The sequence below is a fragment of the Fistularia commersonii genome, chromosome 16 (genome assembly GCF_037954325.1).
Source record: "Fistularia commersonii isolate RoL2024-O1a breed Wild chromosome 16, RoL_Fcom_v1.0, whole genome shotgun sequence".
Taxonomy (NCBI): Eukaryota; Metazoa; Chordata; class Actinopteri; order Syngnathiformes; family Fistulariidae; genus Fistularia; species Fistularia commersonii.
The window spans coordinates 617239-631850 of NC_141299.1; the positions used below are offsets into that span (position 1 = coordinate 617239).

At 41.3% G+C, this 14612-nt stretch overlaps 1 protein-coding gene across 1 annotated transcript; it reads right to left on the reverse strand.

Moving 5' to 3' along the window:
* Positions 1-1314: 1314 nt before the first annotated feature.
* On the reverse strand, positions 1315-7923 carry ttc22 (tetratricopeptide repeat domain 22). Its single transcript, XM_086161997.1, has 8 exons — positions 7569-7923; positions 5620-5920; positions 4970-5025; positions 4776-4891; positions 3450-3568; positions 3176-3337; positions 2381-2533; positions 1315-2296 (listed from the first exon to the last, which is right to left on the reverse strand). Exons 1-8 carry the CDS (start codon positions 7823-7825, stop codon positions 1760-1762), a joined length of 1701 nt encoding a protein of 566 aa, XP_086018123.1. The 5' UTR covers positions 7826-7923; the 3' UTR covers positions 1315-1759.
* Between the last annotated feature and the right edge of the window lie 6689 nt (positions 7924-14612).

Below are 14612 nucleotides of genomic sequence, written 5' to 3' on the forward strand. Positions count from 1 at the left end.
AGACATTAACAACAATCAGCATCACACTCCTTCAAGATAGCTCCTACTCCATTTCTCTTCTTGTCAGTACCATGATAGTACAACTTAAAGCCTTAAAGCCTTAAAGCCTTCTAGCCTCACTACCTTTCCAACTGGTCTCCTGGACACACAGTATATCCACCTTCCTTCTCTGCATCATGTCGACCAACTCTCTACCTTTTCCTGCCATAGTCCCAATGTTCAATGTCTCGACTCTCAGTCTCAGACTCTTGCCTTACCTCTTCTGCCTCTTATTGCGAACACGCCTTCCTCCTCTCCTTCTTTGATCTACAGTAGCCCAGTATCCATTGGTTCCCAGTAGGTCATCTGTACCAATTGCAGTCGTTGTTAACCCGGGGCCTGACCAATTCTGTATGATCTGGTTATTAGGTTTGATTCGCATGTTTGGTTTTGGTAAAGGTTTTACGCCGGACGCGCTTCCTGACGCAACCCATTGCATTTGGGCTTGGGATGGAACAAAAACAATGGAAAAAATACTTAAAAAAGGCTCTTGGTCCATCTGCTTGTGTATTTGCCTGTCCATTTTTCTGTCCATCTCTTCATTCATTTGTTCACTAGGATTTTGGGGGAAAAATCTTCAGAGCAGTTTGACAAAAATAATCTGTCATGTTTAAACAAAAAACAAAACAAAAAAAAAAAAAAGAACAGAAAAAAAATTTGAGGGAAGTCTGCAGAAATGAAATTCATTATGTATTTCCCAATCAATTTGACTCGCAGTAATTTGTAAGTTTGAAACAATGAAAAAGAAAAAATGAAAAATTACTCTGGGTCACTGTTCAACCATCCATCCGTTCATCCTTTCATTCATTTGTATGCTAAAATTTGGGAAGAAATTTTAAATGACTTATTTTTTATCATTGTTTCATTTTAAAGGAAAGGTATTTATTTATTTATTTATTTACTTGCTGAGATCAATTTGCTAAAAAATATGTCAGGTTTAAACAAAAAGAAAATGAAAAAACAAACAGAAAAATGACTCTTGGACGAACATAAAGATGAACCACCATTTGTCATTAGATTCATTTTTTTGGTTTTTTTTTTCGCCAAAATTTTGGGGGAAATTTTTCAGAATTTTTGTTTTATCATCTGTTATTTTAAATTTAAATTTCTACGATTTGCATTTTTTTGCTGAAATAAATAATAATGTTTTGTTTTCAGATTTTCTTTTTTAAATTATATTTTCATTTTTATTTATGTCATTTGTTTTGAGGGGATCAATTTGCTAAAAAAAAATCAGTGAAGTTTAAATAAAGAAGAAAAACAGAAACATGACTCTTTTTCACTGTTCAGCTGTTGGTCAGTCTGTTGATCCATCCGCTTGTTCATTTATTCACTCTAATTTTTGTGAAAATTTTCAAATTTGTTTTCTTTTAATTTTTTTGTGTTGAAATCAATTTTACAAAACATTCAAATGCTATTGAAGAGCTGTGCCAGGATTTATTTTACTAACATCTGACATTTTTGGTCATAATTCCATATCAAATTGTGGAATAATTGATATATCTAAATACCTTTGGGCCTTTATTCCTATTTGTTGAAGATATAAGCAGGACGTAAAACATATACATTACGATGTACATTGCAGCATTCAGACAGTCTTTAAATAAACCTGAGGAGAACCAGTCCAAATAGGAAAGAGATTCACAGTGTCCAGAAACACACACCGTGCTGTTTTTATCAGTGTGTCAAATACTGCATGCATTTGCACCACTCTTTGGTATCATGGTAAGGAAATTGACTGAGTCACGGTTCGCCGGTTTGAAATCTGTCTCGGCACCACGGTTTCTAGCAGCGTCCGCACAAGGCCCAGGCGACCCGTCCGGATCAGAGCCCTGGAGAGCTCCGTGACCTCGGCGGTGTGTGTCCTGTAGAGGTTCTTAAGCTCGGCTTTCACCGCATCTTCCGGGTACCTCTCCTTGGCCTTTCGCACCCACTGCTCCAGCTGTGTGATGGCGAAGTCAGGGTCAGGTCCCCCCTGCGTGAACACGGCCAGCAATGCCTGCAGGAGGCAGCGCAGGGATGTGGTGTACGTACTCCCCGGTCTTTCCAATTCGACTGCTTTTTTGAAGCAGTCCGCTGCATTCTGCTCTTCGCCCTTCAGCAGGAGGCAGCGGCCTCTGAGCAGATGGAGGTCAGGCAAGCTGTCGCCAGGCTCCAGCTGCGAGGCCTGTGACAGACTCACCAAGGCGTTGTTGATTGCGCCCTCGTCCACCAACAGGCTCTCCTGAAGGGCGTCCACGCCCATGTAGTAGTGGACCTAAATGAGAAGACGTGATGATGACAGACACCTTGGACTGTGAGAATTGGTCTTGTACATTGCCAGTAGTGTCCAGTACACTACCTGTGCCATTTCCAGGTGAGTGCGCAAGCATGGACGAACAGCCAAGACCTTGTCCAGATTTTTCCTGGCATCAGAGAGCTTCTGACGTTCTGGGAATCCACCCTCCCCCTGCTTTGCTTTCTCCAGGTCCCTGACATAGAGCACTAAATTGATCTGGAATGAAAGTCATTTTCAGTATATTCAGAATGTGCATATACATGTTCCTATTTTATTTTATTTTATTTTATTTTATTTTATTTTCAGAGAGTTTCTGCCATTGCGAATTAGAATGTACATATGGTACAAACACATGCTGAAGTTCATTGAGTTGCCCAGACATGTGAGGGAGTGAATCATTTGCTCCTTCGCTTGTTCGTTTGCTAGTTCGTTTGTTCATTTGTTCCTTCAGTCGTTGGTTCATTGGTCATCGTTTTTTCAGATGACTTTGTTTTATTCTTATTCTTATTTTTATTTTATTTTATTTTATTTTATTTTATTTTATTTTATTTTATTTTATTTTATTTTCATTGATATATTTTTTTGCTGAAACTCATTCAGCAAAAAAACCAAAACTGTTAAGTTTAATCATAAAAAAAAAACTCTGGGTCACTGTTGGCCCGATTGTCCATCCGTCCGTGTGTTGTGTCTCAATTTGACGTGTGAATGAGAGAGTGAATAGCCATTATATACGTATGTCTCTATACAAATGTCATTTCAAATCAGAATCAGCGAAAGTGTGATAAAATGATCACATACACATCTGAGCATGCTTTCTCCAGAGCTCTGCTAGCTAGATTGGGTTCCTGGAGGAGGTACCTTGGCGCGAGTGCAGTACCCCTGCCAGTTGATCTCTGGGTCTGGCAGCACTGTTAGCGCCATGTTACAAATCCCCGTGGACATCTCAAGTTTTCCCATCAGGAGGAACATCTTGGCCAGAAGGTTCAGGATGAAGGCATTGTCGCTCGCCAGCTTTATGGCCTGCAGAGACCAAGGTTCCAGTGCTTCAGCTTACAGTGGTTGGTTTATAGAGGAAGAAGCATAAAAATAATCCCCGCTTATTCCCTCTCCCAGCTGACCTGGGTTAACTTACAGTTCCATAGCAGGACAGAGGGTCAGAGGCAGAGTAGCCGCAGTCATGTATGGCCATGGGCACGGTGGAGAACTCCTCCTTCCTCTCCAGCAGGATGCCAATGTAACACCAGGTGAGAGCTGAGGGGGTGGATGGTTGTTTGTCTCAATATGACATGTGAATAACACTGTATGTCACCCCGTGATCGAGGGTGAACCTCGCGCCTCGGCCAATCACAGCAGGGTTTAGCACCCCTGTGCTAAAGAAGGAATGAATGAATGAGTGAAGAAATGGATGAATAAATAGGACACACCCAGCTTCACCTTGTACAGTGAATTCTTTGAACACTGTCTGTCTTTCACTGTCTGTCACTGTTTGTCCGTCTTTACCCTCATTTGTTGATTCGTTCGGTCATTTGGTTGTTCATTCATTTGTTCTCCTGCTCACTCTTTTCCACTTGTTCACTCATTTTTTGCTTCACTACTTAAATAGCGTTGAGTATAGATGGACGAATGAATGTCAAGCAAACAAGCAAGAGGACGGCCGGACAAACAAATAAATGGATGAACAAAGGAACTAACAAATCATAACGTATATGAATGAGCGAATCATGGTTATGAATGTGAACAAATGACCAAATGAATGAACAAGGGTTGTGAACAAACAAAAGGACAAACAAAGGTATGGGTGAGCGAATGAACAATTGAACAAACTGGAACAAACAAATGAAAGAGCAAGAGAATGAGTGAACAAACAAACGAGCAAGAGAACAAAAATGAACGAATCATAATGTAGAATGTTAAACGAACAAATGGATGAACGAAACATGATGTACAAGAATGTGAATGAACAAACAAATGAGCGAACCAAACAAACAAGCAAGAGAAGGAATGAACGAACAACCAAATGACTGAACAAATCAACAAACAAATGAACGAGTGAAAGACAGACAATATTCCAGGAAACATTGAACAGGGTGAAGCTGGGTGTTTATGTTCATTTGTTTGTTCCAGCTTGTTAACTCGTTCACTTTCTTGCTCACCCACATTCACATTCTCATATATCCCTTGTTCATTTATTTATTCATTTGTTCACATTCACATGATTCACTCATTTACATTCATAGCAATTATGATTCGTTTGTTCCTTTGCTCATCTGTTCGTTCATTCATTCGTCTGTCCTCTTGCTTGTTTGCTTTATGTCCATCTATCTATCTTTACTCGACACTATTTAAGTCGGCCAAGGGGGCTAACTTGTTGTCCTATTATGTTGAGTCATTTGTGGATCCTTCTCAGGAAATGTTCTCTCCAGCAAAATCATATATCAGAGAGTGAAACCTCTCCTACCCTGTAGTTGGGTCTTCTCAGACTCCAGGGTCTCTCGGAGGAGCTTCAGTCCCTTGTTGTAGTGCGAGAGTCTGGAATACTCTGAGTCCTCTTTTGTCTTGACGATCTCGTCCAACCTACAGGAGGGACAGAAAACCACTCAGCAAGCGCAAAAAATCAACGAAATCAACAAAATCTCAGGCCCGGTTTTGTACCTGATGTAAATGGTCGCCATTTTAAAGTACCAGCTTCTTTTCTCCTCTACTGGTATCTGGAAAAATAGATATCCACCTTTAGTTATCCATTCCAATGCAAACATGCAGAAGTTCATTACTCAATGACAGTGAAGGTTTGAGTTTGTTTGCTTGTACTTTTGTACTCTTCGTTTGTATTTGTTTGTTTGTTGAAACTGTAATACATAATAATTCGTTTGTTGATTAGTTGATTAGTTGATTAGTTGATTAGTTGATTAGTTGATTAGTTGATTAGTTGATTCATTGATTCATTGATTCGTTGATTCGGCGGTTGGTCGGTTCGTCAGTCTGTTCGTCCATTCTGTCCATAATTTTTCAGAATATTTTATTTTATTTAATATTAAAAATGTGAATGTGAATTTTATTCAATGTAAAAAAACAGAAATTACCACCTGTTACTGCTTTGGAACAAAAGCAAGTCGAACACCCTCACCACACCAAATAAACTAAATATGAGCGGAATCACAATGGCGTGGCCTCGTTTCCTGAACTTTGTTGACCGATCTACTCGACCTGATGGAGTTGAACCGAAGAGCTTGTAAGATCAGGGGGGAATTGCAATCTTGCCTGTCATCTTCTGCTTTTAAGCATCACACCTCAGCATTTCTCACCAAGTGACCGCCGTAGTCAAGGGCTCGGTTGTACAAGGTCAGCGCCTCTGTCAGCTTCTCCCTCAGCTCGTCCTCGCACTCTAGCTCCACATCGTGGGGGTAGGCAAAGGCCTGCTCGGCCAGGCAGCGTGCCGCCAGCTGCTGCGACTGCTCCTGCAAGGCCTCACCACCATTCAGACCCATGAGGTGGGAGACTTTCTCCACACACTCCCCAGCGTCCACCTCCCTCCCCAGCTTGTCATACACAAAGCCCAGGTTGGCCCAGGCGTTGAGGTTCCCCGGATCTTCTTTACAGATGCTCCTGGAAAAGGAGGAGGATGGAGAGGGGTTGAGAAGCATGACAACCATTTCTATGTTCTCAAGGTTGGACCGAGTATTTCCTTAATGGCAAGGGTTCAGACTCCAAATAACAAATATAATCCTCATGAGCCCTCTTGGTCATATAGAGACAATTCAGCCATTAACTCTCATTCACTCATTCACTCAGTCAGACATACGACAATTCACTCTCTCACTGAGATAATACAGGGACATTCACTCTGTCCTGTTGACCAACTGCATGTTTTGTTGATTGCATTTTATTTATTAATTTATTCATTCATTTTATTTATTCCTATATTTATTAATGAGATGTATTTATTTTATTTAGTCATTTATTTAGTAATTTAGTTATTTATTCATTCATTCATCCATTTATTTATTTATTTATTTGTGTATTTATCATTTTTATTGATGTATCTATTATATTGATGAATCTAGAAATTTTATTGTATTCATTTACTGTCACTTACCTACTTTACTTACTTTACTTACTGTTTTATTTATTATTTTTTTAGGAACCTTTATTTATTTGTTTATTCATTCATTGAGTAATTGTATTTGTTTATTTATTCATTTATTTATTATATTCATGTATTTTTTTTTTTTATTGTTTCAATTATTTAGTTATTGTATTTATTCATATATTTAGTAATTGTATCTATTTATTTATTCTTTTTTTTTTTTTCTTCATTTATTTCATGACCGCAGATTTTTTGTTCAGGCTGTCCCCATGTCTTTTAATATGGAAATTACAACTTTAACCTTCGAGACATGTTTTCCTGTGAGTCCATCCACCGTCTCCTCCCGCTCTCCGTGATGGAGGACAACATCACTCTGTCCGTCGAATCAGATTGGTAATAAGGGGGAACCTGAGCACCTCAGGTTCGTCCAGATCAAACACACGAAGTGAACCCTAATTATGTCTCTGTTATTTTTTTTTTGGACTTCTCTCTCTAATACAGTGATACCTTGACTAAGGAGCTGAAATGGTTCTGTGGCGGAGCTCCAAACGCAATATGTTCATAAATCAAATTAAATTTATCCCTCAAAATTAATTGGAATGCCATTAATTCGTTCCATATGTTTTTTTAAATAAGAAAAAATGTACTTTATGAATAACAAAAGATGTCAATAATAATAAATAATAAAATGTATAGAAATAAACGGTTTTATGGAGGGTTAAATAGTAGTATTAAAGTATTGATGCTAAAAGTAACTCAATGTAATGTAACTGTTCTCCATGATTTTCTCTGGGTTTGCAAACAGTGGTAGTGTGTCCCGCTGTCTTTAAAAGCCACGGACAACAGCTGCCATGTGGGTGTCAAACCCTCATCCCGCTCGCTGCTAACTAAGATCTGGGCTCAAACCACAAAATAAAACATCCATTCAGAAGTCAAGGTTCCCTCCAACCGTGCAAGTCATTATCATTTTAACTTCAAAACACTGACCAGTTTTTCAACTCAGGAAATCACTCAGAATGTCTTCCTTTGTTTATGTAAAGGCGAGATGAAGGTGACAAGGGGGGGCAGACTTTCACGTGCGAAAAATAAGAGCACACATGCACATCTCGGTGATACGAATACTTTCATGCTGCAAAAAAACAGGACAAGATCACAATGATCCCTCACCTGAATGTTTCCTCGGCCTTGTCTAGCTGGTCCAGGTGAAAGGCTAGCAGGCCTAGGAGGTTGCGCACGGCGTACTGCAGATACCCGGCTTCCGCCTCCAGCTCGCCCCGCAGACTCTCCTGCTTCAGTAAAGTGTCTCTGCGCCGCAGCTTCGCCGGGCCGGCTGGATCGCAGTTGAAGTTGAGGGCCAGGTGGAAGTGTCCCGGGATGTAGTCCATGTCGTCGATGAGCGACTCGATGTCCAAGCTGCTGTCCATGGCCTCCTGCTCCACGCCCTGCTGAAAGAAAAACCTGATTTTTACATGTTAGGAATTGTGAAAGAGCTCCCTCCTCTCCAGACGGCTGTTCGGTCTGCTTTGACTCACCAGCCGCTCTCGTTGACTTGCAAACGGGTTGGACAAGTTGGGTTTGGGAGTGACAGGGAAGTAGAGACCGGAGGGGGCGGTGTGGCAATTTCACTGCTCCTTTGGATTATTGTCCATAACAGCTTGGCCTCTGCATTACCTATGTGACATACAGTCATTCTGAGTCATCTCGGCTTGCCTGGTATGTGCTTCTAATCCCTTCAAACCCAAGTTCCGTGACGGCACCCCTTGTTTGCGTAGGAATAACACCAACCTGCATGTGTGTGTCCCATTTAGCTGGCAGAGGAATGTGAACGATCAGGCTCGGAAGCTTTTGAAGCATCGAAAAAGAGAATTCTGGCCATTCCGTGGGTCACAAAATTGTCACAGGGAAATCCGATGCTGGTGTTATAAGCATGATTCTAAGCGTGCAAACTCACTGTCCTCCGTCGGATGGAACTCACTTTTTATTTATTTTTAAATTAATTTTTTCACTTTTTTTTTTTTCCACACACAAAGGCCTCCTGTGGGAATCCAAACAGGGAGCTTACTGGAAATTTCACTGTGCTTGCACAATGACAATTAAAGAATCTCGATTATTGATTCAAACTTACGGCAAAATTTTGTCACATTGAGCCATGAGAACGGAATTCCAACATAGGTCGAGGTCCCCCTATAGGGGCATTTTTTTTTCTTTTTTCGTTTCCTTTTCTTTCTTTTTTTAAATTTGTTTAATATATTAATATTAATTGTTTTTATGTATCTAATTATTCATTTTTATGTTTCTTTTTGTGTTTGTTTGTTTTTTTGTTTTTATAGGGACATGCAGCCATTCACTCCCTCATGCACCATATTCAATGAACCGGCATGTGTTTGGACTCCATGCAGACACCGTGAGAACATGGATACTCCACACAGACGGACCTCCTGTGGGAATCCAACCTGAGACCTTCTATCTTCGAGGCAGAAGCAGTAACCACTGTGTCACCGCACCGCACTTCCTGATCATTTTTGTGTGATAGCATGCAAACTCACTGTCCTCCGTCTCAAGGAAATCCTGCATCAGGATATTTAAGTTATTATTATAGAATTTCTGCTATTAGCGTGTAGCTGGAATTTCTACTGGTGTTAGTAGAAATAGATCATTTGTGTCTATGGAGGTTCTCGCTCATCCAGGTCATGGTGAATTCTTGTCGAAAACTTTTGAAGAAGCCTCTGGGGCGAGGGCTGAAACTTCTTCAAGTGAAGAAATTCTAATCCAGTTGCCACCAGAGGAAGATTTCGACAAAAAATGCTCCTATGAAATGTCCTTTTATGCCTACATTATGTTTACCCCCTTGTTTCAGAGAAGGTGAGTGACACAGGTACTCATGTATAATAATTGAGTTCCGAATTACAGCAAAAATTTTGTTACATTGCACTGTAAGAACAGAATTCCAACATAAGTCAAGATCCCACATAGGATCTCACGGGGACTTTTTTTTTTCTTTTTTTTTTCTCCCTCTCTTTTTTCTTTTTTTATTTCATAGATTGAAATGTTATCAAATTTTCACATTAAAAAGTAAAAAATGTTTTTACTTTTTACTTTTTATAAAACTTTTGAAAATTATTTTTGGTTTTTCGATTATATATATATACTTTTTTATTACAAAAATGTTTTTAGATTATTTGTGTTTGTCTCTGGAGGTTCTCGCTTATCCAGGTAACAGTGAATTCTTGTACTTCTGAAGAACTTCTGAAGAAGCCTCTGGGATAACGGCTGAAACATCTTCAAGTGAAGAAATTAAGGTCCAGTTGCCACGACAACTTTTCGACAAGAATAATCTGTTCCTGTTCCTCCAGACCCTTGGTCTCTATCGCATTTTATTTCTTTCTGCCCACCAGATTCTCTCTGGTTGAGGTAGAAGGCCACCCCGCATTGAGCTGTCCGTGGTTTCTGCATTGGTAAATCTTAATTGTTCCTCGCTGCCATCACCAAGTTCTCACAATTATAGGATTCTGCAGGTGATAAAGATGAAGCGAGAGTTCCAGACTTTTTCTATGTGGAAAGCATTATCAGTCGGGGAAACAATGTTCAGCATTGAATCCCCCAGCGTCTCACATTGTGAGTGCGATAAGTTACTGCTGAAGGACCTCTGCTGCCCACCGACAATCCAGATAAAGCCACGTTACATAACGTGTGATTTGTAGAGTAGATCCGTTTCCATGTGGGCAGCTCTCTCTGCCTGTACGTGGGCAGGCAAAAGTCTGAACGTTCTCTCCTCTTGGAAACCGTTTCCATGGTGGTCATCATGGAAACTGGGCTGATTGCATGCTAGCGTTGCAATTGGATGCTTGTTTGTACGACAGTGGACTGAGACAGCCAAATCTAAAGATTTGTCATAATCCCAAGATAACAAACTATTTCATTTTAGGGGTTTTACATTTGATAATCCCTGAAGTCCAAGTATGGAGTCAAAAATACATGTTCACACAGAAATGTGATGGATAAATCTATAATTCATCTCACAAAAATGATCAGAAAGGGTGGTGCCGTGGTGCAGTGGTTACTGCTTCTGCCTCAAAGCTAGAAGCTACAAACACATAGGGGAGATGCATGAATGATTGAGTGAATGCTTGCATGTCCCAATAAAAAATAATAAAAAAGAAAAAAAAAGAAAACAAATTAAACAAAAAAAAATCAATAAAAAAACGTTTTTGGGGAGAAAAAGTAAGAACTTTCTCTATAGGGGGACCCCGGCCTATGTCAGAATTCCGGTCTTACGGCACAATGAAGTACAATTTTTCACAAAGTCAGAACTCAATTATTACACATGAGTACCCGTGTCATTTACCCTCACTAAAACAGTGGAGTAATCATAATGTCATGCAATGCAACCTCAGAGCGGCACTGGCCCATGTCTCTCAAAGTCTGCCTTGGGGGGCACCGAGCAGTGTCTCCCTGTGCTGGTCCCAAGCCCGGATAAATGCAGAGGGTTGCGTCAGGAAGGGCAGCCGGCGTAAAACTTTTGCCAAAACCAAACATGCGAGTCAACCATAAATATATCATACCGGATTGGTCGTGGACCAGGTTAACAACGACCGCCATTGGTACTGATGACCGACAGGGTACTAATGGAAATTGGGCTACTGTGGGTCGAAGAACAAGAACAAGAACAAGAAGAGGAGTGCGTGTTCAGAAGCTGAGAAAGAGGAGGAAAGGAAAGAGTCTGGGACTGAGAGTAGGGACTTTGAATATTGGGACTATGACAGGAAAAGGTAGAGTTGGTCGCCATGATGCAGAGAAGGAAGGTGGATATACTGTGTGTCCAGGAGACCAGGTGGAAAGGTAGTAAGGCTGGAAGCTTAGGAGCAGGCTTTAAGTTGTACTATTATGGTACTGACAAGAAGAGAAATGGAGTAGGATTTATCTTGAAGGAAGAGTTTGTAGGAACGTCCTAGAGGTGAAAAGACTGTCAGATAGACTTATGAGTCTGAAATTGGAAATTGAAGGTGTGATGCTCAGTGTTGTTAGTGGCTATGCCCCGCAGGTGGGATGTGAATCTGAAGAGAAGGAGAAGTTATGGAATGAGTTTAGATGAAGTGATGCAGAATATTCCAAGAAATGAGAGAGTGGTGATTGGTTCAGACTTCAATGGACATGTTGATGAAGGCAATAGAGGGGATGAAGAAGTGATGGGCAGAGTTGGTATCCAGGATAGGAATGCAGAGGGACAGATGGTGGTAGATTTTGCAAAAAGGATGGAAATGGCTGTAGTGAACACCTTTTTCCAGAAAAAACAGGAACATGGGGTAACTTATAAGAGCAGAGGTAGGAGCACGCAGGTAGACTACATCTTGTATAGATGAGGTAACCTGAAAGAGATCAGTGACTGCAAAGTAGTTGTAGGTGAGAGTGTAGCCAGACAGCATAGGATGGTGGTTTGTAGGATGACTCTGGTGGCAAGGAAGATAAAGAGGACAAAGGCAGAGCAGAGGACAAAGTGGTGGAAGCTGAAAAGGGAGGAGTGTTGCATGGTTTTCAGGGAGGAGTTGAGAAAGGGTCTGGGTGGTCAGGTTGAGCTTCCAGATGATTGGACAACTACAGCTAATGTTATCAGGGAGACAGGTAGGAGAGTACTTGGTGTGTCATCTGGAAGGAAAGTAGATAAGGAGACTTGGTGGTGGAATGAGGAAGTGCAGGAGTATATACAGAGAAAGCAGTTAGCAAAGAAGAAGTGGGATACTGAGAGGACTGAAGAGAATAGACAGGAGTTCAGGGATATGTGGTGAAAGGTAAAGTTAGAGGTAGCAAAGCCAAAACAAAGGGCGTACAATGACTTGTATGCTCGGTTGGATAGTAAGGAGGGTGAGAATGATCTATACAGGTTGGCGAAATAGAGAGATAAAGATGGAAAGGTTGTACAACAGGTCCGGGTGATTAAGGACAGAGAGGGAAATGCTAGATGCTGACTGATGCTAGAAGAGTGATGGGAAGATGGAAAGAGTACTTTGAAGAGCTGATGAGTGTGGAAAATGAAAGAGAGGCAAGGGTAGAAGAGGTGACTATTGTAGACCACAAAGTAGCACAAATTAGTAAAAGTGAAGTGAGGAAGGCATTGAAGAGGATGAAGAGTGGAAAAGCAGTTGGTCCTGATGATATACCTGTGGAGGTATGGAAGTGTCTAGGAGAGGCAGACGTAGATTTTCTGACTAGATTATTCAACAGGATCTTAGAGAGTGAGAAGATGCCTGAAGAATCGAGACAAAGTGTGATGGTGCCTATTTTTAAGAATAAAGGGGGTGTGCAGAATTTTGGCAACTGTAGAAGGATAAAGTTGATGAGCCATACCATGAAGTTATGGGAAAGAGTAGTGGAAACTAGACTGAGAGCAGAAGTCAGCATTTGTGAACAGCAGTATGGCTTCATGCCTAGGAAGAGTACTACAGATGCAGTATTTGCGTTGAGAATGCTAATAGAAAAGTACAGAGAGGGCCAGAGGAAGCTGCATTGTGTTTTTGTAGACCTAGAAAAAGCATATGACAGGGTGCCAAGAGAGGAGCTCTGGTATTGTATGAGAAAGTCTGGAGTGGCAGAGAAGTATGTTAGACTGGTGCAGGACATGTATGCTAGCTGTGAGACACTGGTACGGTGTGCTGTAGGGGTAACAGAGAAATTCAAGGTGGAGGTGGGACTCCATCAGGGATCAGCTCTGAGCCCCTTCTTGTTCGCAATGGTGATGGATAGGCTGACAGATGATATATGGACATAGTGAGAGACAACATGAAGGTAGTTGGTGTGAGAGGAGGATACGGAGAATAGGGTTAGATGGAGAAAGTTGACTCGCTGTGGCGAACCCTGATGGGAGAAGCCGAAAGAAGAAGAAGAAGAAGAAGAAAAATCATAATGTAGTGCATAAAAGGACATTTCATTGGAGGAGATCCTTTGACGTGTTCAAGTACACGCTTTTTGTTCGCGATGATTGTTGTGCAACTTAGGCAAAGCTACAGGCCAATGTGTTTGGCCCTTTTTCCTGACGTGTTGTGATATCTGATATCACTTCTGTGGAGATGGCTTTACTTTTCTTCAAAGCTCTGCCATCAGCAGAGTCTGACTTACGCCTGGGAGCCAAAATGTAGGGCATAAAGGTTTCCATGAAAACAATGCAGATGAAATGTAAACAAGACCGTCTCCATATTCGAGTTCCCTCGCAGTTTGCTTTATCATCACAAATGTTGTTAATCGGGATGATGGAACAAGACTTTCTTGATAAATTTACGCCAGACATCAACGTAACCAAAACACCGTAGGTCAAGAACATCGTAAACCGAGGCCCTGACATATGGATGTATGTGACGCGTAAATGAGGGTGTGAATGGTTGGCGGGCCGGTCCAGGCTGAACCCAATGACCCAGTGGCTCCAGTCCTGCTGGGACCCTGAATGAAACATAAGAACTGCAAATAATAAATGAATGAATGATCAAAAATCTACACAAGGATTATAGAAGAAAATATCATATTTTTTGTACCGGTTCAACTAGGTTGGAACGGGTGGAGAATAGTGTCAGGGGTACTTTGAGATAGAAGACTATCAGCTAGAATAAAAGGAAAGGCGGAGAAGACAGTGGTGAGACCAGCGATGCAGTATGGTCTGAAACAGTGACAATGACAGGAGGCAGAGCTGGAGGTTGCAGAGATTAAGACACTGAGGTTCTCTTTGGGAGTGACCAGGATAGATGGATCAGGAATGAGTCCATCAGAGGGACAGCACATGTAAGTCTGGCTTCACTGATCGCTCCAAAACATCTGAGAAGGTTGGGTCTTGTACAGAGGAGGGTTGTTGACTATTTTGCTAGACGGATGTTGGAATTTGTGGTCCAGAAGAAGATTGATGGAAATAGTGAGAGAGGATATGAAGATAGTTGGTGTGAGTAAGGAGGAAACAGAAAATAGGGTTAGATGCAGAAGGTCGATTGTCACAGGGGGCAGGACATGTATGACCAAGACAAAGTGATGACTGAGATGGTCTTGACATGAACACTCCTCTGTTCATGTGCAAACCATGGTGAAGATCTGAGTGGAAATGTTGCTAAAGGTGGAGCTGGAGGTCTGGTGGCAGGAGGTCTAGAGGAAGACCAAAGAGAAGGTTTATGGATGTAATGAGAGAGGATTTGAAGTTAGGTGGTGTGAGAGACAGGTATACAGAGAATAGGGTTAGAT

What these genes read in the sequence shown, in the direction of transcription:
- ttc22 (XM_086161997.1), bottom strand. Translation starts at nt 7,825, where the DNA reads ATGGACAGCAGCTTGGACATCGAGTCGCTCATCGACGACATGGACTAC. An exon ending in TGAGAAGACCCAACTACAGG is followed by an intron (nt 3,569 to 4,775) that starts GTAGGAGAGGTT and finishes CCACCCCCTCAG; the next exon opens with CTCTCACCTGGTGTTACATT. An exon ending in GGTACTGCACTCGCGCCAAG is followed by an intron (nt 2,534 to 3,175) that starts GTACCTCCTCCA and finishes CTTTCATTCCAG; the next exon opens with ATCAATTTAGTGCTCTATGT.